Genomic DNA, 21,805 nt, shown 5'->3' with positions numbered 1-21,805 from the left:
TTCTGAAGCAACAGTATGTGATACTGACCACCAACTTATAAAAAATTAAAAATATTACGGCCTCGAATAAAACTATATAACAAAATCTGCCTAAAAGTAGATGTTTGTCTACAGTATTGAATGAATTCCTTCTGACTCGCACCTTCTATCCCATATTTTATGTCTAACTACGCATCATATAAAATTACAAGAAATCTTTTACGTTAATGTTAACAGTTATAGTCTTGGAGCTAGTTTCTGCAGTATTAGTTTGGCAAAATAAAGTGCAAGTATTTTTGTCAAAACTGCTTAAAAATTTTATAACCGTCCTTTGGTTTTCGTGGCTAGACTTCAATGTACGCTGAAACGGACAGTTCTCGATGTCTGACGTGGCTCAACCCCAAAAGGAACGAGAATGCTGCATTGCACATGCCTTCTTGAGCACTGCCAGCTGCTTTAATCTCTCGGAAGTTTGCTTGTTTCACATGAGCTCAGGGGGTTTCTGTAAGGCAATGTGGCCCGTCTCTAAGGATATACAGGCCGCAGGTTTCGAGGACGTGAACAGTACTTACAGGTAGCTCGTGGACTAGGTATCGCACATCGCAGATGATAAACAGGTAGAATATAACCAAATGGTTTTATTGCAGCAATGATCTTATACAGGAGCACTTGCTTCGAAACACTTCTGATAATACACTGATACATTTATGCATGTGAGAACATAACTCTAATGTAACATTAACATATGAGAATGTTGTTCACTTGCCGGGGTAGCTCAGTCATTATAGTGACTGGCTACGAGCTGGACGACTGGAGTTCAGTCCCTGATGGGGTACCGAGGATTTTTCCTCTAGCCTGCGTTGAGATCGGTTCTGGGGCTCACCCAACCTCCTATCCAATGGGTACTGGGGAGCGGCCAGGGAGCGATGCTAACCACTCACCCCCCATCTAGTGCCAAGGTCAAGGATGAGGAGTACATCAAACACTTTCAAGTACGCACATTTAAAAATGAGTGTCTATTTGTTATCTGTTGTAAATTGTTGCAAGTCTGAATTCACGGCTATTAGATATCTCATCTGTCATAAAAGTATTTCTTTCGTAAATGCTCTTATCAGGTTTGGAGTGAAAATCATTAGGCAAGGTTAAAACGGCCAAACAGATTCAAGATATAAAGGTACATTGTTCGGCAGGCGCTCAGCTATGCATCTAAAGTAAGATAAAGATTAACATAAGTCATTCATACTTATCAGCACTGATAAAATGAAATCTGGGAATAAATATGGACAGAAGAGGAAGGTCAGAATATTGGGAACTGGTGGTACTTACCAAACTGCCAAATGTGGCGTACAGGGTCAAACGTTACAGGATTTCCAATCTTGATCCGGGGATCTCGAGTCTGGAAGGCAGCGAGTCCGTATCAATGACCACCGATTACCAGCAATTTCTATAATTGTGGACTCAATGGCATTCAAAATTAATACAACTAACTTTCATTCCGACCACTGTCTGTGAACGTAAGACTCATCTTCCACCTCATTCAAGTAGATCTGGCAATGAATCTGAAAAATTCTGTAATAATTTCGGCTCAGATACCAGGAAACATTTATTATTTAAATTGAATATCCTGTCCTCATCAAGTTCTGGCTAACAGCATTTTTAATGTAAAGGTAACGCCACTGATGCTTAACTAAGCCCCATGTCATGCAGACATATGGGGGAGGTTAAATATAGCTCCACACAGTCTTAAGCTCGGCACCAATCGAGACGAGTGGTCAGCTTCAGACCCATCTCAATTACCCACAACGAAAGAACTCCAGTAGTCGTCGGATATGAGGCTGGGTGTCCGCTACAGCTGATCTGGGCACTATTATAGAGAGAAAAATACTGCCCTGCTAGAGATCAAACCTGAGTCATCCAGTCCTACCACAATCACCATACTTACTGAGCTATCCCGGCTTATAACAAAATTTTAAATAAATATAAAAATATATGTGAACAAAAGAATTTTGAGCTGCTGCACAAGACAGGCACTGCAATGCAAATTCATCAAACTGACGACCCACATAATAGAAAGGTTCGAGAGACCAATTATTTGTGCATACGCATCTGGGCTCCTAGCTGCAACAATTCTCGGAACCTGCTGTGATTTTTGTTTAATTTAAATAACTTTTCCATTACCGCTGTTATACTTACTCAGATAATAATCTTTTTGGAATGCTACTTAACGAGCTTTCCATGGAGGTGTCAGTTCCATCATCTACCAATAAGGTTTTGAATCTGGCAGGGTATTAAGATTAGTTTCATGTGTTCGTGTCAGCTAGAATAAGAGCAAAAGAAGCGGGACACTGTCTTCACACCACAAACTCTTTCATCTGTCGTCACCTGCTCGTTTCGAAAAGTCGAATGCTGTACAACCAACAGACGTAAGACGTTCAGAAAGGTTTCCGGTCTTCGCAGTTCAGGTAATCTTATCTCCACCATTCTCCAGTAAGGATGACAGCGCTGTAAGGGTAAGCTGAGTTGCCATATCATAATCACATTGCCTACATGACAGTTTCACAATGCATGCTCATTTGTTTTCTCATCACAAAAGTTTTTTCCTCGCTGGTCGAAATGTCAGTACGATGTATTCCATTCCAGTCGGTCAATCACGTTACACGCGACAGGACTCTAAAGGTAAATTACAGCGAGTAGGAGACAGGACAGTGGGCGGCTTGAAAGAGAGACAGAAGCACGGGAACGTCCACTCATAGTTTACAGACACAGTGCAGCATCCCGAGGATCATGGACCACGTATGCCCCTATACGGGCACGCACCACGGCAGTGCTTTCCGTCCCGCATGTTACAACTGTTTGTGTGAAACAAATAAAAATAAAAGTATATTTGTAAGATCTACAAATATACGTTACACTTATTATTTTTCAGCCATCTCTTTTCTTAACCCTCGGCTGAAACTACATGGCACCGAAGAACAGGAAGAATAGTATCATCATCCTCACTGCCATCTAAATCTCAAATTTGATAATGGAAAATGCAGACTAAGGAACAGAAACAAGTTAGCAAATGTATCGCAACACGGAAATTATGATGCAATCACAAGGATTTGACTTTTGACACATGAAATAGTGGAAGAGCCCTGCTTATAGCTGCGTAAACACGGCAAAGAAAACAAAATTAATGTAAATTTCTTAATTGTTTTTAATTTATTAATTGTTGCATCATCTGCTTTCCTTGGTTAATACTGTAACCATGACAACCAACATAGCTCTGATAACCGAGTCATATGACATCCTCACAGAGGATCATCCTCCCAAGTTACAAGTCTGAGTTCCTGTCATGTTGATATTACTGATTGTAGGAAGTTACGGAGTACGATTTTGGTACGGCATCCAGCAGCATCGTGTTCACCAAAAACCTGTCCGGCCAATCTCAAGTTACTCTGTGTTTACAAGTGATCTGTCACAGATGAACAGGAGTAATAGTTACACTGTGGAGGATAATCCCCCCACCTTACATCTATCAACATCCATCACGTTGGTATTACCAACTGCAGGAAATTAAGCCTCCGTTAACACAATGTCCTATCAAATTTTATGAAAGTTCATCCAGCCATTCACGTGTTTTCATACGCACGCAGGCGACGATACCACTGAGCTTGAAATTAGACAGAGACGTGACGTCGGTCACACCCTGCTAGACTAGCAAACTCGTAAGATCTCAAAATTACCGGACAGTAAAGTTTCCAGACAAAACAACCTGCGCCGTTTTACCGCCAGCTCAGATTGTGAGTGAGACTTAATTAAATTTATATCAGCACTTTTCTGTTCTCATCATGTCATCAGCGACAAATAAACCTTTCAGTTTATGTCAAAGGTTATCTCGAGCCATCACTGATGACATCCATTCACATTCCAACTTACTGATAAGACCAATCAAAAACTTAAGGACTTAAGAATATTTTTAAAAAGTTTAGGCTCGCAGAAAAAATATGAGAGTGGTGAGGGCCCAGTCAACGGGCACGATAATAACATTATTTTCTGGGGTTTCAGTTTGATCTGTTGGTGGCATTCCGTCATATCTAATATGTAAAACATATACATAATCAATGTTTACTTTTACTTCAAATTCACCAAATTCTTCCCTTAAAAAAGAATAAAAGAGAGAACAGAACCCCAACCTAACATGCTTAATGTTATCACACTGCTATACTTATTAGAGTCTAATTGAACTTTGGATGTTAACGAGCCTCCAAAGTTGGTAAAACGACAGTAAACAATCTAACAATACTCACTGTTTACTTTATGCATACGTTAAAATCCCTGTAACTATTGATTTTAAATTTAATACTTTTCCGGCCCTATAAGAAATGAAAAGGAAAAAGACGTCTAATCCTCGTTCGACACTCACAGACACGAAAATGCCTCACGGCCTAATAAACACCCCTAACCTTTCAACAAAGTGCAAATTGAAAATTTTTCACACTTCAGAGTGGAAGACTTCTTTGAAACTGATAATATTTACGACCAAAGCCGTGAATCAAAAGAGGTGAATAATTAAACTGAACCAAACTTCTATTCAAGCAATCAAACGTTTGCTCGGAGATAATTCTACTACGCAAAGACCGCGAACTGACAATTGTCACTGCCAACCGTACGAGCAAACTTTCAGCATAATCTTATCTCTTTAGCAAAACAGCGAATTCAAGTTTCACGTGTTCAGTATTTAAAATGTATATAAGGCTGGCAGTATACAGCAAATACTTATAACTTTCGACACCTAACTGAAAAAACAAAAATGCCGACAATTTAAAAAATATGACCGTAAAATCTATCGGCGTTAAGAACAACGAACGTGACTTTAAATTAATTAAATGAGATTCAAAATATCAACAGCCCCAAAAGAACATTTCAAGGACATATGAACATAATGTTACACAGCATCATAAAAGTCACATAAAAACATATTTAGTTTGTATTACTTACTTTTCAATAAGAGAGACAGATGTCACTTACATGTTCATCAAAATTGCCACGTTAAGTCTGTAAAAGACAATATTGCGTAGCTGATACTTAAATTATTAAAATTTAATCTCAATTACAAATTTTTATTGCAGTTTTCATTCCCGCCCGTCTTGTTATCAGCAACCAGAAGTGTCTCGAAATTCAGAACCGAACTGACGCATCCCCGCAGTTCGTAGTAAATACGTCATTGACCGGTCCACAGATGTGCAACTTGTAGCCGCTAACTGTGAAATATATAGTATACCTGAAATTTTAATGCTATGGCAATGAAGAGGTCTATTTCTTGATGATCATGACGGTGGCGACGTAGCACGTCCACAACAAAAACACATGCACAATGAACAAATTTCAGATGAGTCCTCTTTTCTTTTTGTAGTCCTCGAGGTTCAAGGATCGCCTAGGTCCCGTGTCCTTAACCATGTTCATTGGTTTTGGCGTCACGCTAACTGGGTTATCTGTAACGAGGACGCAGAACAAATGCGAGCTACGTACGGACTAAACACACAGATCAGAGTAACATGTCAAAATGCAATGCATGGTTCGGTTAGTAATGTAAAGTTACAGGATGTAATTAAACGTGCACTAGAGTGTTAAATACATACTAGGTAATGGGACTTCTAAATCTATCTTGATGTCAAAATCATGAGCAGAAAAGAGATCATCTGTTTTGCTTCCTCCTCTTGCTACCTCTTTTCTCTTCTCGGGTTCCCTTTCTTGCTGCCTGCTCGGTGTTATCGTCATCGCAGCTTCAATTGCTAGCCTGCTCCTTTCATCTTCCTCCTACGTAAAAAAAAGGACATCGATATTTTACCCAAGAGAATACAAAGGAAAAAATCACATACGCACGGACAAATCAAAAAAAGATAAAATGACGTATACCATTTTATGACAGGTTTTATAAACACGTGCACATAAATATCTAGATTAATTAATTTCAATAACAGAGAACATAAACATAAAAAGTATAAAATGTACTCGCTACGTTACAGTCTCAACGAAATTTACCCTGATTACCTCTGCAGCAAGTATCAATTGTCCATCTTCCATATTTTCTTGGTCGTGTACTTTGAACACCATCCGAGGTTTGGTGCTACGTCGCGTGAATGGGTCATCTGCTTTCTTACCTTTGTTTCTCCTCACCTCTTCCTGCAAAAATCATTATTGGTTTCAAAGAGACGCATAAGAAAAGATTACGCATAAAAAAGTGTGACGAGAAGTTGCCATTTCAAGACGTCTATGAAGAGGAAAATACTTTGCGCAAGTGCATTTGCCTCAGTTCAACAGCTACGTTTGCCTTAAGAGGAGTGTGGAGTTAACGCTAAGTACAGTCTCGATACTAGCACTACGCAGATGTTGGCAGCGACTTCATGCTCTTCTAATCACTGTACCCCCCCAGGAAACAGAACATGGTACCTTTTCGATAGCAGCACGAGTGGATTCCACGGCTGTTATGCTTTCATAAAGCCCTGTTGGTACATGATGTAGCATTTATTTACAATAAAAGACTGGAGTTTTTTTTATAAAGAGATAACCAAATTATCATGGAAAAGTGTTAAATTTCATCAATAAATAAAGTACCAGTTACCAAAACATTAAAATTCAGTTTAATGAGATCAGTTTCAGGTAATATAAATTATTTCCTGCCATAATCTTGTGAATACAGAAAAAAGAGGAAAAATCAGCATGTCTATTTGACCTTAACCTCAAACTTAAAACAAATGCTTGAAATTCATACTTCAAGAGAATGGTAAACGCAGGGATACCGGCATACCGACTAAATCTCTATCTCCGTATTTTCCATCAAGGGGTTTCTCATGCCGGTCCAGAGAAATCTGGAAAAATTCTAAATTGTACAAAACGTACCATGATGGCTTTCTCAGCTTCTTCCACGTTTTTCTTGCGGTTCCGATCGTTAATGTAGCTGATGCTGGAGATAGTAGAGGTGCGCAGTTTGTCCAACTCTTCAGCTCTTTCTTCAAGCGCCTGAAGTTTCTGCTGAATTGTGCTTGCTTCTACGTCATCCCCCCTAACACATAAAATCCCTTCTAAATGAGCAACGCAGGAAATCACACACACAATTTATACGTATACTTCTCTGAGTACAGCCCACGTGGTTAAATCAATGTTCAACGGGCCGGCCACGTCCGTCTGGTGGTAGAAGAAAGCAATGCCTACAAAATTTTATGAGAAAACCCACTGGAACATATTAATGCTGAACCTATGGTATATAATATGAGATGGCTAGAGTTATAATTGAAGGGAAGTCCAAACTGATACATGAAAGGTTTAAAAAGACGAAAATAAATACTACAGTATACAGAACATTCATCCAAAGAGCATCATCATGCAAAAATATAAATGCGTGCCTTTCCTTCTGTGGCAAACTAAATCTCTAATGACAACAAATAACATTAAAAATTCAGCTCTTAGCAGGAAAGATGACACCAAAACTGTTCTGGGACTCCCAGGCACACATCCGCATCCCTAATTATTTAAAATAAAGAATCAAGAACAAGCAATGCATAATCAAAGTACTACAAATCTATTTCTGAAAGATGGTATTTAATATTATCTCATTCTCTGTCCTCATATGCTAACTTTCCGAGAGATTTTATTACTGATATAATTTGTGGATTAATCTGATAAGTAAAGGGTTTTCTGGACATCATCTTGAAGTCTAAATAAAGCTGGAGTTTCAAGCATGTCAATGCCATGGGAAAACAAATGCGTAACGTGACGATGGCGTATATAAGACTAAAGTTTTTAATTCCAGTCTGAAGAATTTACATTGAATGACTCCGATGCTCGACGTGCACCAGAACGAGGCGGTCTGCCACTGAAATTGAGTAATGGTGGTCTTTCCCCAATTTGCGAAAGAAACAAAGTCAATAAATAGAATTTTCTCATAATCTCTTACATAAAAATAATCCATTTCACAATGGCAGTTTGTGTCAATATTACCAATAGAAAGATATTTCTGTAAGCAGCTGTTTGAAATATTTCATTGTAGTTCAATAATTACCTTTGTAATGCTAAACATTAATTTTTTTTCTTGCAGATTAATTAATACAGTCGATACGACATTACTTACGCACATTTCCTATACACGCAAAAACAGGCGATCCCAGTTAGTACAAGAGCAGGCTTTTCCAAGCATGTTCGTGTTTCCATATTGTAAAATTAGGAAACGAAGGTCGTCTATCCTATTAAATGTGGTAAGTAGGCTAATATTAAGTAGGATTTGAGGTTTTCACGGCAGTGAGTCAGAAGACAGCCATCTTAGGCTAATACTGTTTCTTCTCTTGTCTGTACAAAGTGTGGTTCAATTAATCTTTAATTACAAGTATTGTTATTAATATTATTTGAGATGTGCAACAAATTTATCATCAGACTCACCTTGATTGCGCCATGTCCCTTTCCTTCATTAACTGCGTTTTCTTCATTGCATAGTTGTAGGGGTTTGTTTTGAACCTTTCCTTTTCCCGCACGATCTGTACAAAAATAAGCTACTGTATGCACCACATTAGCCAACCTAGCGTGAAAGATGGGGACCTGAACAATAGAAAATAGAAGTTATTAAAGATAACTAAAGAAATATCGTAGGATTTGAGATTCTCGCGACGGCGAGAACGAACACGACTGTCTTCTGGGTTGAAGTGCCGCGTAGTCCGGTAGAAGTTTACCGACATTTCAGAGGCACATGCTGCCCCAATGATGAAGGTAGCAGGTAACTCTGAAACGTCGGTAAACTTCTACCTAACTACATGGTGCGAGAACTCTCAAGACAGCCATCTTCACAGAAATATTAGTTTGCAAGTAATAGTTTAAAGGATTATTAATGTTTTAGACACACATGTGGTGTGGTATGTACACATGCAAATTTAATATGACACGCTAGGATACTGTTCCTTCCAATTCATGTTGCAGCAAAGAAGTTTTAAACTCTTGGTAGTGCGTCATTTTGCAACTGAAGCAGAGTTGAAAATTTTTCCGAGATTTTGCTTAGTGTCAAGTTATGCAGTGTTCAACGTTTATTATGGCAACGCAATACGCTCACGCTAGATACGAAGCTTGAAGAAGCGCATCTCTGTAAAATCAGCGACTCATCAAAGAGCAAAACAGAAAGACAGTAATGACCGAAGTATTAGTGCCATATCTATGGATGTTCCGTGAACTACAGCTGGAATATTGTCAACGCTACTGTTCACAGTTGTATTCATCTGCCCATCACCATTACACATGCCAAAACAACTGTCAGTAAGCATCAGAATGACAAAATGAGCACCTGTGCTGTACAATTAACGCGAAAGCTAGTTACACATATGCAACAGCAGAATGTACGAGACCACCATTTCCGCACCACAACTGCTTTGCCAACTCCCAGTATGGGGGCAGTAGTGGGTGTGCAGTTTTGCTTGTAATAATACTATTATCATTGAAAATGATTATTTTTGTATGTCCCTCATGAAGACTTCAAAAAGCACTACATATTATATGAACAGCATTGATATTTCTAACGTCAGTGACATGTTGTGATACCTAATTACAAGTTAGGGGACAGACGTGAAGAATACCACTTATTTAACCATCAGAACAAGCATATTCATGAATTTTATGAATTCTCATATCAATACTGCACTCCTTGCGAATACAATGAATTATATGATTTGCTTACAAATACATTAAAAATGTAAAATGTTTCTCACTTGTTTCCCCATTTGCCTTAAACCATAAAGGGGCCTTTTTTCTCACCACACCCTATGTATTAAGCGTAGAAACCTATGCAAAGATTTCATAAGCCCAAAGTTCAGACGAAATGGGCAAAATAATTGAGAACTCAAGAAATATGATTTTTTTTCCATATTTTATCCACCGCTGTAATAATGCAGATACGTTTCATTTTTGTAAGCCGTTTCAGCTTCTTTCACGACGGAGGCAAATCGTTCCAATTTGTTCACAAGCCCAAAGTCTTCTGTTTATGCATGTTATTAAACAGAAATATTGCTAATATACCTACTTTTTCAATGTCTTCCTCCTTAAACTCATAGATCATGGCTTCTTTGATATCCTTGAGTTTCTGGTCCAGTTCATCATGGGTCGGCATCGGGACGCCCTGCACAGCACATGTCTCTCGCCACTTCATGAATTCGCTGTCTGTGAAATCTTGGTTACTGATGAATTCTAACCTGAATACTCTCTCCTGAGTACCGTGTCTAGAACCAAAAATTAAACGTGAGAAAAGGTTCAGTCGCCCACTCCCCAAATCTTGATACTTTCAGAATGCAGTAAACTCTCCCTCGCAAGAACCCGTACACAGGAAAGGCAAACGATGATAAAAACACTTCTTGATCCAGCAAGACATACGATATGATACATGAAGAATCAAATATATATGTTCCCGGCAAACTATGAAATCCGGCAGTGCGTAGAATGCCTTATGAAATTCAGACATTCAATGGAATGCCCAGGCATTTTATAAAATGCCTCAGATTCTTTAGGCAAAGTATATAAGAAAGGAGTTTCTATAATAAAATTGATACAGTTTTATTTTATCTTTTATATTTGCAAAAACTTAACATAAAACAAATAGGAAGATATAATGAATTACAATAAAAACAAAACTGGGCTAGACAGATCTGACCAGATGGTGGCACGCTACTGTTGCCAAAGAAAACTCATAAAATGGCAGAGAACGTTATTTTCCATCTATTTCATTTATCTATGGTAAATCGCCCTGATGATGGAGGCAGTATGACCTCTGAAACGTTGGTTAACACCGACCAGACTACACAGCGCAACAACCCAGAAGACGGAAATCTTCATACTCATCGCCCTGATGATGGAGGCAGTATGACCTCTGAAACGTTGGTAAACATAGACCAGACTACACAGCGCAACAACCCAGAAGACAGAAATCTTCATACTCTGATGACGGAGGCAGTATGACCTCTGAAACGTTGGTAAACATCGACCAGACTACACAGCGCAACAACCCAGAAGACGGAAATCTTTAAACACTGGTTTTCAAATACAATATCCAACTGAAGCAAACTTTATGATGTGTGTATCACATTTTAAAACTGTAGTATCGCTATCAAAATTTAATATACTGCACTTTTGTTTCGATGGTGAACATTTTATACATAAAAAAATTGGATTATTAATTTTCAAACTACCTTTAAGCCAAATGGCAGTGGGAACTTTAGCATCTGAAATACCCACAAGCTGGACGTGGTAACAACAAATTAATATGGAGATCAAAGAGGAACACAACATCTCAATCTGTACCCAATTTTTTAAAATTAATGTACATACCTAAGTTTCAAGCCTTTGTTTGTTCTTGTGCTTCCGAGTTGGTATATCTTTCCAGTTTCACAAACACCACTGATTTCACACACCTGAAAGAAATGGTTTACATATTACACTGCAGACTACAATCAAATAACGTAGGTTTCCAAAGGCTTCAATCGACAAGTTTTCTTTCAATGTTTGGTTTATAAGGCATGTCTAAAATTATGCATAATACTTGAATTCTTTCAAGATGCTGTAGCAGTTCTCGACATTTTCCAGAATAATAATAAAGTAAAGTAAAGTCGTCCCGCTACGTGCCATACAGGCGCTTGGGGGGAGAGGAGGTGTAGCTCCTCTCTTTCTTGACCTCGGCACTAGATGGGGGTGAGTGGTCAGCATCATGCCCCAGCCACGCTTAACCCCCGGGAAAGGGCTGGAAGCTGGGTGGGCCCCAGAGGCTAGAGGAAAAATCCTCTGCCCCATCGGGAATCAAACCCCAGTCGTTGCTAGTCACTATACTGACTGAGCTATCCCAGCTCCTCCAGAATAATGAAGGACATTATTCAGAATGCAGTCCGCAATACAGGTGTACTTCTTCTTCCGAAACAAAATGATGTACAGTACGACCACAACAGAACAAGTATAGCTTTTTTATAATGAAAACTACAAACCAGTGAGCAAAATAACTGGCACCTTTAATTTGTTCATTTTACACACCCATAAAATGTATAAAATTAGATTTTTCTCCATCTTCATTACAACAAACAATTCCGAACTAGCCATAAATTTTCTTCCAACTTTTTGCATCAACTGTACCTGCATATTCCATAACCGCACGTGTAACCTACCCGAGTCTTTCTAGTCTGGGAGAAACAGATTCACATTCCAGAATACGCTGTTCTTGAAAATTTATCTTAGCATCTTAAAGACGGGTGTCACGGGCCAGGGGGGAGTGTTAGCGTGATACACGTGGCATATGCTCTGCTCGGCACTACTGTTCAAACTAACATTTCTCCAGTACAGTATAAAAAATGCGCCCCACGTAAATAAAACTGTCTAATTGCATAAAGCGAGCCATAACGAGCTGTACCAAAAGCGCCATGAGGAGTGGAGGTGTCAAGGAAACTAACACGGGAAGTAGAGTGCCGTATGATATCCGCGAGGTTGACAATCATTGAAGCGAACAAAGAGACAGACTGAAAGAAAGAGAGTGCGCTCCACTCCCTCCAGATTTTGGCAAAGATGGTATGGATACTCACCTCGACGCTGTCCACTGTAGTGACTACTTGCTTATAAAGAAGCTTTTTGATTGGTTGGGAAATTACTCACCCTATAAACAGGCTTTCCATTGTGATTGCCAATTCCTATTCGTACAAAGCACCCCCTCACGACTCTGTCAAAGAACGGAAGATGAACAAACCTGTAACACGCACAGAATTCATTAAATTCTTGCACTTCATGATTTGTACGTCACGGCTCAAAACACACAGTGCGCCAGTTTTTCTAATTTCCATGTTGCACCGTCTTAAAAATGACATCATTTGAAACCCATTCAGGAATTACAAAGCAGTTTGAACACCGACTAAAAATAATTTTTATTTCATGCTGACATAAGCCACTTTAGCATTAACTGAAAAATAATTTGCAGATAGCAATACACAAATCAGACAAAATCTCAAAAGTCACAATAATTTATAAACTTCTTAAACCACATATTTAGTGGGGGACCCCCCCCCTCCAACACACACATACCTTTCCATTTTATGTCTCGATAATCGTATCTTGTTCAAGTCTTCTCTTTTCGTAACATACTGTACTTTCTTAGATTTTGTACGTGAACTGGCTACAGACCTGAAAGTGATTTACCAGTAATTGAGTAAAGTTAGCACTGCAACATCACACATACAAATGTTAAAGAATTAAAATAGTGCTTACTTAAGTTTTCAATCTGACGTTAAGTAAAGAAAACGAAAAATCAATGTATCGGCATCCGATCAGCAACATTACGACACGATACTCACTTCTTATCTGATTCCGAGTCGCTGCTGCTCCTGGAACTGCTACTGCTACTTCTTTTTCTACTTTCAACTTTGTCTGATTTGTCACTTTCAGACCCACTGTCGTCCGAGTATATATCGGACGCTTTGAGTTTAGTTTTTGAACTGCCCGACTTTTCCTCTGGCTGCTCGCCGTCTTCTTCCTCTCCCTCAACACCCTCTTTTTCTTCTTCACGGCGCTTTTCTTGTTCCATACGCTGCAATTTCTCTTTCTCCTCTGCCAAAGAGCATCGGCGATACAGAGTTTGGAAACAAAAATATGATTAATCTGGCAGGTTCCGCCTTCTTACCGAACACAGTATGACCCTGTACTTCTGTGCCTCAAATGTATGGCTTCATATAATTCCTTTCAGTCCATTAATTTTCCCCCACCTCAGTGGTTGGGAGTTCCCACAAAACAGGCGCCATTTAATCTGAATGTCCCGGGTTTCGCACAGACTGTCATCGCTTGACCCGAATTTACTACTATGATGAGTTAGTCACAACGTTTCAATCATCATTCTAGCTTCCGATCTGCAGCTACTTTTAAGTTAGCAATTATAATCATCACAATCATAACCATAATCACCATTATTTAATCCGGTCAAGCGTGATGTGACAATAAAAATTATTTATTTGAATTTGCATCTTTGATTACGCAAGTCAGCAACAAAAAGGGAAAGAAAGAAATTCAATTTACAAATAGATTTTTGAAAAATATGTGCGGACTCGTTCTCTCGGTGCAACAGCTCTGATTACCGACATCATCTCCGAATAAGACGGTAAAATGTGATCGCGTTACTGAAGAAAAGGCAAATCAGTGTGGATATTCACAGACAGAAAAAAATTACAGGGCAAGATACCACATTTCGTTAAAATTAACGGCTTGTTCCGAGCAAAAGTTTCATAGAATTTGACAAATTACTTGAAATTGCAAAATGATACTGCGCACTTTTCAGTTTCTGGGACGTACGTGACTAGCCAGGATTTGAGATCTTCACAGCTTTGAGTCTGAAGATGGCTGTCGTCTGGGTCGTTGCACCGCGCGGTCTCGTAGAAGGGTAAACTTCTACCAGACTAGCAACGCAGAAGACAGCCGTCTTCACTGCTTAATAATTTACCCACATTATTTGTTAAGCATTCCACTTAAAGAGTTAAGGTCAAGGTTAACTTCAGCATTTCCTGCAATTATCACCATTTTTCATTGGTCCCAGGAAAGTATAACTCGGGCATTTCGATGTGTCCGTACCTCGTTCTCGTCTCTCTTCACGCCGGGCTTTAAGCAAATTCATCGCTGCAGCTTTCTTATCCACTTTACCCCTATTCTCTTCCACCGTCTTCTTGCGTTCTTTACTCCTTTCTTTTGCATCCATTTTCTCCTCCCTTTTCTTCTCCTGGTCTCGCTTTTTCCTCATTTCTTGTTTTTTTGCCAACCGCAATTTCTTTTCAATTTCAAACCTGAGAAACAAAAGAAAATAAGCACACTTCACACATTATTTGGAAGACTAGAACTGCAACGGGTTACTGTAATTTCAAGGGACGTAACCTCCGGCCACCTCGGAAAACGCGCAATGATTGAAACGCGCAGTTTATAATATGGGTGGCATTTGGATAAAAACAAAACAAATGATAAAATTACTAAATTGTTAAGACTGAAGTATGTGCCCTATTATATAAAAAATAAATAATATATCTATACCATACGACAGGCAATAAAATTGCATCGATGCGCAACAATCTCTAATATTCAAAGAATATTCTGGTGAAGTCATAGCTGGATTACACAAAAATTAATTTCTGGATTGGTAGTCAACAAATTTTCATGTGCGCGTGGGCTACAGGACAGCTGTTACTTCAAAATGCATTTTCAAAGCCATATAAATTGCAACCGAAGAAGGGCAGCTTACAAGGAACAACTTTGCATTCAGAAGGGCACAACCGATTTATCATGGAACAGAAAACTACCAGCGACGAACCAAAGTCAATCTCTTGAAAGACTCGCGGCTGAAACAAACTTTGCTCCAGAAGAGGAATTACTATTTAACTTCGCACCTAGTTTTCATTACTTCACGTTGTTCAATCCTCTTGAAAATCTCTTGCTCTCGTTCTTTTTCCGTCATCTGCGCAAGTCGAGCCTGGTCTTCTTCATCGCCCATCAGATTCTCATCGTAGCCATCGTTAAACTCCTCTTGACTCAGAGCTGAGCTGTCGGAGTCGCTTCCATCTGTGTCTGAGACCTCACCTGTGATAATATAAGAAATAGATATCGGCTTCCTACAAATACGTGACGGATTCTCCCATACAAGCTGATATCAAATATAACCCATTGCTCTGAATAGTATTTAATGACATATCAACAGGTTTTTGTACAAAAATACGTACAACAGTACATGCACAGTAGAGTAACTAGACCAAGAGACTCGATTCCTAGATTCAAGCCAGGCTCGCCAAGAAAATACATACTGGCAGAAGTAAAAGGCCTCTGAAGAGCCTTTTTCAGATAGTCTTGGCATTATGGAAATTTAAATATGACAAGTCAGGGAATGAATAGCGGAGTTTCATAGATCACGATCAATATCATTGTGTGTACATCAATATACTGCACTTAAAACATATTTGCACCAACAATTAAAGTACTTTTTTTAATTTCAAGAAGTCTCATTATTATATAGAACAGCATTCTTGAATGAAACATCATATCTACCAAAATTACAAAATTAAAGAAATTGCCAGCGTAACTCAGTCAGTATAGTGGCTGACTATGGACTGGGCGGCCAGGGTTCGATCCCTGACAGAGGCAGAGGACTTTTCGTCTAGCCTCTGCATCCAGACCGGTTCTGGGGGATCACCCAGCCTCCTAACCAATGGGTACCAGGGTCCTTTCCAGAGAGCAAAGCGCGGGCGGGGCGCAATGCCGACCACTCACCCCCATCTGGTGCCGAGGTCGAGAATGAGTCGGAGCCACATCTCGTCTCCCCACAAAGTGCTCACATGACATATAACGGGACGACTTTAATTTACTTAGCAAAACAAAAGCAAAGAATCAGAAATCATCAGACATTCACCTTCTTCGGGCTCAGAACTCTTTACTTTGTTGCTATCACTGTCACTACCAGATGATTTTGTGACGGTTCGCTTTCCTGTCCTTTTCGCCGGCTTCGGTTTCTTCTTCTTTTTGCTGCTACCCCGCGCATCCCAGTCATCGTCAGAATCAGACGTATCGGAGTCAGTGAAAGTATTCTCAGGCTTCTTGTTACTGTTTTCAGTTGGAAATTCATCTTGTTGCTTAGTTTTCTTCTTCTTTGCAAGGGACAGCAGCTCCTAAAATTAAACATTAACGATAAACACTTTTTTGCTGTCAGTCGAATATCCCCAAAAGATAACTCCTTGTAACATGATGGAATGAAAATAAGCAAAGTAAACTAATTTTAAAGTGCAGTAGATTCCGGTTAATTGGGCCATCGGTTAATCGGGGCAGCCGTTTATTTGGGGCAAATCTTTTTAACTCTTTACGTGGAACTTCAGATAATTGGGGCAGCTACTTAACCGGGCCAAAGTGTTCTACTTTCAACAGTAGTGTGTGTCTGTCCTCATGGAGAACCATTCTGAACTTACTTTAGGAATAACACATTCAATGCACTTTTTCCATGTTATTACCAAATTGTAAGCCAAGGAATTTAGTTGTTAATGCTTCCTTAACTGTACTATAATAAATTACATTAAAATTGGTGTTTGTTTTGTTGTTAGTGGCAAATTTAATGAAAGTGTGTCTTATCAAAAAATTATCAAACATTTAAATCACTTTGGGCAAGTTCCTTCAGTAAGTGATTAATTACAGAGAAAACTTGAAGGAACACTAACACAGTCTGACCAAGTTTCATGTAATTTTGCTGACATTCTATCATAACCACAAGATCTTTTATTTATGGACTCCGCCTTGATGATGGAGGCTGCGAGGACCTCCGAAACGTTCTTAAACTTCAACCAGACTACACGGCGCTACAACCCAGAAAACAGCCATCTTCTTATTTACATATGTCGTAGCTCAATCAGTATCGGGGTTTGATCTCCAACAGGTGTGTCCAGACCAGCTGAGGCCTATCCATGCTCCTGTCCAATAGGTACTGGGGTCCTGGATTATGTTAGGTTAGTTTACAGTTGATGTGAGATTATGTTAGTAGGAAAATCAAACATTCATTATGTTAACTTCAGTTAAGAAAATGCGAATTTACATCACTAGCGATCATAAATTCAGCTTTGGGATTATAAAGATAATTTATAATGCAGTCTAACCTATTTAAGAATTGCTCAAAACCTCTTGCAGGTGCTCTGTATATTAAAATTAAATTAAATACTAATTTAGATTCCATTTGTATAGCACAAGGATTCTGTATCTTTATCCACGCAGTGACTCATTATATCTTTTTCCAACAAGGACTCCTCCATGCATTTAACTTTTTTCTACAGAAGTATAATCCTGAAGACTAATTTTAAGGATTTCAGGTTGATTAATATGATGTTCAGCTAAGCATGTGGATAAAGGAACATCTGTAACAATGATTAGTGTATCATAAATTTTGTTTAAAATATTTCTAATGTTATGATGGTACAGAGAAAGATTTGTACCTGAATTCCAAGTTTAGAACTGACTAATAATATATAATGATTTGGGTATCTATCAAGTATTTACTTCTGCATTTAAACATTACCCTAAAAGGGTATCTCCATCTTCAGCCAATAATCACAGAAATGTTTATCAATATCTGGCTCACACCTAAACCTGTCACCAATAAGTTGTACAACCTTCATGTCTAATGTAATCACACTTATCCATGCATGATACATTAACAAGTTGAATGTGGGACTTGTTGGCAGTCTAAAGAACACATTCAAGACTCATAATTACACTCCTAACCCATCTGTTCATATCAGGCCTAGTATGCCAACAACTTCAACACTGATATGATTGCTGTTTTTAGTAACATTGTCTAACTCCTTCTCAACTTGGTTACTAAGGGCCCTTTCAAAAGATTTGACTAAAGCTGATCATACAATCCTTTACCATGGCTTTTGCCTAAAATAAAACCTTCTTATATTTCTTTTATTAAGGCTTGGCTTTGGATCATCTGTATTCATGACACCTGAACAACTTTTGAAGTTTCTGATACAGCCAGTCTCAAATTTGCTGCTCAGGCTTACACTAAATTTCAGAACCTGATAATTTAAATGGAGAACCTGTTATAATTCCATTCCATTTTGAACAATAGCATTAGTACTGCCTTGACACCCAACTGTTTACACTGTTTTAAAATCAAAATTCTTAACAAGAAAAATGGTATAAACTTACAGAATCTAGATCTGAACCACTTTCATCGCTCTCACCACTGTCTGAATCAATCAAATTCTTTCGTTTTACCATCCTAAATCCAGACAATTCCCACCCCTACACAAACAAAGTTCCTTCTCTCAAAATGGTAAATATGAACTTACATCCGGTGCGAAACCTACTACTACCGACGTCGCATCCGGCGGAGACTGATTGAACTAACATTTGACACCCTCAGTGATGCCAACACAAAATCCAACAACCGAGCAAGAAAGTAACTATATAATTTCTAGGTGAATTGCCCCAGTTTTAAAAATTAGTGTTAATTGTTTAGCAGGTTCTGAAAACATATAACGATTTTGTTATTGTAAAAGTGAAGTTCCAGAATATGTATGGGACAGACAAACTCAAAATAGGAAGTTTAGCTGTAAAATAAATATGTGTATATCTAGCGGTTTTCTTTTTTTGGTGGTGCGTATCGATACGTTGTACGGGCACTTTTTGTTCAAAATATTCGTTCAAATTAACCGACTTAACCTCAACACATCACGAACTCCTACAAAGCAAACACTGTCACAACTAAGTATATTTCTTAAAGTTCGTATGTTCATTTCCACCATATGTTTATTTTTATGTCTGATCAGTCTTAATGTTGCTTCTGTCCTACCAAATGAATGTTGGAAATCTGGCGCCCACTAAAAACCTGGAATGGCACTTTTCACAGTCTTTTAGAATGAAACTGACCAGAGAAATGTAATCATGTAATTTGGAAAGTGAAACTTCATAATTAATCAAATAATTAACGGGTGTAATTGATTCCTCATTACCCAGATATGTGAATTACATTTTACAAACACATCACATGAAAGTGGGCATTCCCTCCATGAATGTATACACGTACTTTTAAGGAAAAGAAACATGATGAATGATCACCAAAATATGTATGCTCATAACTATAAGTCTACAGACATATCTGCAGACAAGTCTTTCATCTCAGTGATTCATTACATACATCAACTGAATACAAACACTCAGCTCTATATCCCTTTACATTATTTTGCTGATGAAATGACTTGTTGGAAATTTAACTATGATATTGCAGTTATTTGATGTAGCATAATTATTCTCTGATTCATAGGTAAGCTCTGTCTGTTGTCCAGTCAGAATTTCTGCTTCTTTAGGTACGATGTGCATCATATGTGAACTAGAAAGTTGGTCTGTACTGAGATGGACGCATTACAAGTTGACAGAAACCTCACTGAAATTGGATTTGAAATTAATGTATTTCTAAGTGACATATGTAATCAATTCGCTCAGGTGAAGACGTACTCTGTACTTCATAAAATTATTCCTGCGCTTCTGCCAACTTTTAGGAGAACTTCAACTACGTTTGTTCATATGATGGTTACAGTGGGTTATAGAATTCCTGTCTAACATTTGTTTGCATAAACTTACTGCTTCCATCATGGCACATACAAATGTCCTCTATGTGAAGACACATCAGAAACAAACATAAAATTCCAGTTTATGTTTTGAGTAAGGTACTTTGATGATGAAAGTGATCGCTCATATAGTAAATGTGCAAATAATTGCTGAAAGCAATTCAGCACTGGAGAAAATGTGATTACGGAGTAAAGTAGGACGGTAGAAATGTTCCTGAAGCTAGAAACTAATAACATTTTTAACAATTTCTAATCATTAATTCTGCTCAATATATACAGTGAGGATATTTGACATCTGTTGACACATGGCAGGGGCTTTCTGCTATAAACTAGACTAGTATTCTATTCAGTCAGCTGCGTCAACAGAGTCAGAATTTCAGCAGCGGTGACAGGAGCAATTAGTATGTAGTAGGATTTGAAGTTCTCATGATGGTGAGGACAAAGATGGGTTGTAGCACTGTGTAGTCTGGTAGAATGTAATAAAGTTCTCTCAGGCTGCCAGCTGTGTCAGGTGGTTACAAGGCAAAAAGAAACCAACGTTTCAAGAACTATCTGTCCTCATCCTCAGGGTACATCAGTACTAATGTACCCTTAGGACGTTGGTTAGACTCTTTTGACCATTTAGGCAGTTTTGACCATCTGGCCTTTGGGCCATTTCGGCCCTTTTAGCCCATTTGAGCCAGTCAGGCCCTTTGGACAATTTAGGCCCTTCTGACCAATTAGGCCCTTTGGACAATTTAGGCCCTTCTGACCAATTAGACCCTTTGGACATTTTAGGCCCTTTGGACAAATTAGGCCCTTCTGACCAATTAGGCCCTTCTGACCAATTAGGCCCTTTGGACAATTTAGGCCCTTCTGACCAATTAGGCCCTTTGGACAATTTAGGCCCTTCTGACCAATTAGGCCCTTTGGACAATTTAGGCCCTTTTGACCAATTAGGCCCTTTGGACAATTTAGGCCCTTTTGACCAATTAGGCCCTTTGGACAATTTAGGCCCTTCTGACCAATTAGGCCCTTTGGACAATTTAGGCCCTTCTGACCAATTAGGCCCTTTGGACAATTTAGGCCCTTCTGACCAATTAGGCCCTTTGGACAATTTAGGCCCTTCTGACCAATTAGGCCCTTTGGACAATTTAGGCCCTTCTGACCAATTAGGCCCTTTGGACATTTTAGGCCCTTCTGACCAATTAGGCCCTTTGGACAATTTAGGCCCTTCTGACCAATTAGACCCTTTGGACATTTTAGGCCCTTTGGACAAATTAGGCCCTTCTGACCAATTAGGCCCTTCTGACCAATTAGGCCCTTCTGACCAATTAGGCCCATTGGAAAATTTAGGCCCTTCTGACCAATTAGGCCCTTTGGACAATTTAGGCCCTTCTGACCAATTAGGCCCTTTGGACAATTTAGGCCCTTTTGACCAATTAGGCCCTTTGGACAATTTAGGCCCTTTTGACCAATTAGGCCCTTTTGACCAATTAGGCCCTTTGGACAATTTAGGCCCTTCTGACCAATTAGGCCCTTTTGACCAATTAGGCCCTTTGGACAATTTAGGCCCTTTTGACCAATTAGGCCCTTTGGACAATTTAGGCCCTTCTGACCATTTGGAGTCGTCTGCAATGACAAAGCTCAAACCTGCTGCTCTGAAATTATATTCGTAGGGACACACATCATGGCTATGATCATGGTCGATATTGTAATCACACGCATTC

At 39.0% G+C, this 21,805-nt stretch overlaps 1 protein-coding gene across 2 annotated transcripts; it reads right to left on the bottom strand.

Moving 5' to 3' along the window:
• Positions 1–602: 602 nt before the first annotated feature.
• Positions 603–18,832, bottom strand: Rtf1 (RNA polymerase-associated protein Rtf1). 2 transcript variants are annotated; one of them, XM_022081798.2, is made up of 14 exons: positions 18,676–18,832; positions 16,394–16,649; positions 15,381–15,570; positions 14,578–14,786; positions 13,314–13,566; positions 13,045–13,143; positions 12,622–12,712; positions 11,317–11,399; positions 10,019–10,214; positions 8,398–8,492; positions 6,865–7,027; positions 6,007–6,147; positions 5,604–5,781; positions 603–5,456 (listed from the first exon to the last, which is right to left on the bottom strand). In XM_022081798.2, the coding sequence occupies exons 1-14, from the start codon at positions 18,745–18,747 to the stop codon at positions 5,350–5,352; spliced, it is 2,133 nt and encodes a 710-aa protein (XP_021937490.1). In that variant the 5' UTR covers positions 18,748–18,832; the 3' UTR covers positions 603–5,349. The 2 variants fall into 2 exon arrangements, with proteins under 2 accessions (XP_021937490.1, XP_021937491.1); XM_022081799.2 differs by having other exon boundaries at positions 6,016–6,147.
• Between the last annotated feature and the right edge of the window lie 2,973 nt (positions 18,833–21,805).

The sequence above is a fragment of the Zootermopsis nevadensis genome, unplaced genomic scaffold (assembly GCF_977971745.1).
Source record: "Zootermopsis nevadensis isolate Lab colony 2312 unplaced genomic scaffold, Znev_1.0 Znev_ptg000050l, whole genome shotgun sequence".
Lineage (NCBI taxonomy): Eukaryota > Metazoa > Arthropoda > Insecta > Blattodea > Termopsidae > Zootermopsis > Zootermopsis nevadensis.
The sequence above is the reverse complement of the archived record's forward strand: the minus strand, read 5'-3'. Positions and strand labels throughout refer to the sequence as shown.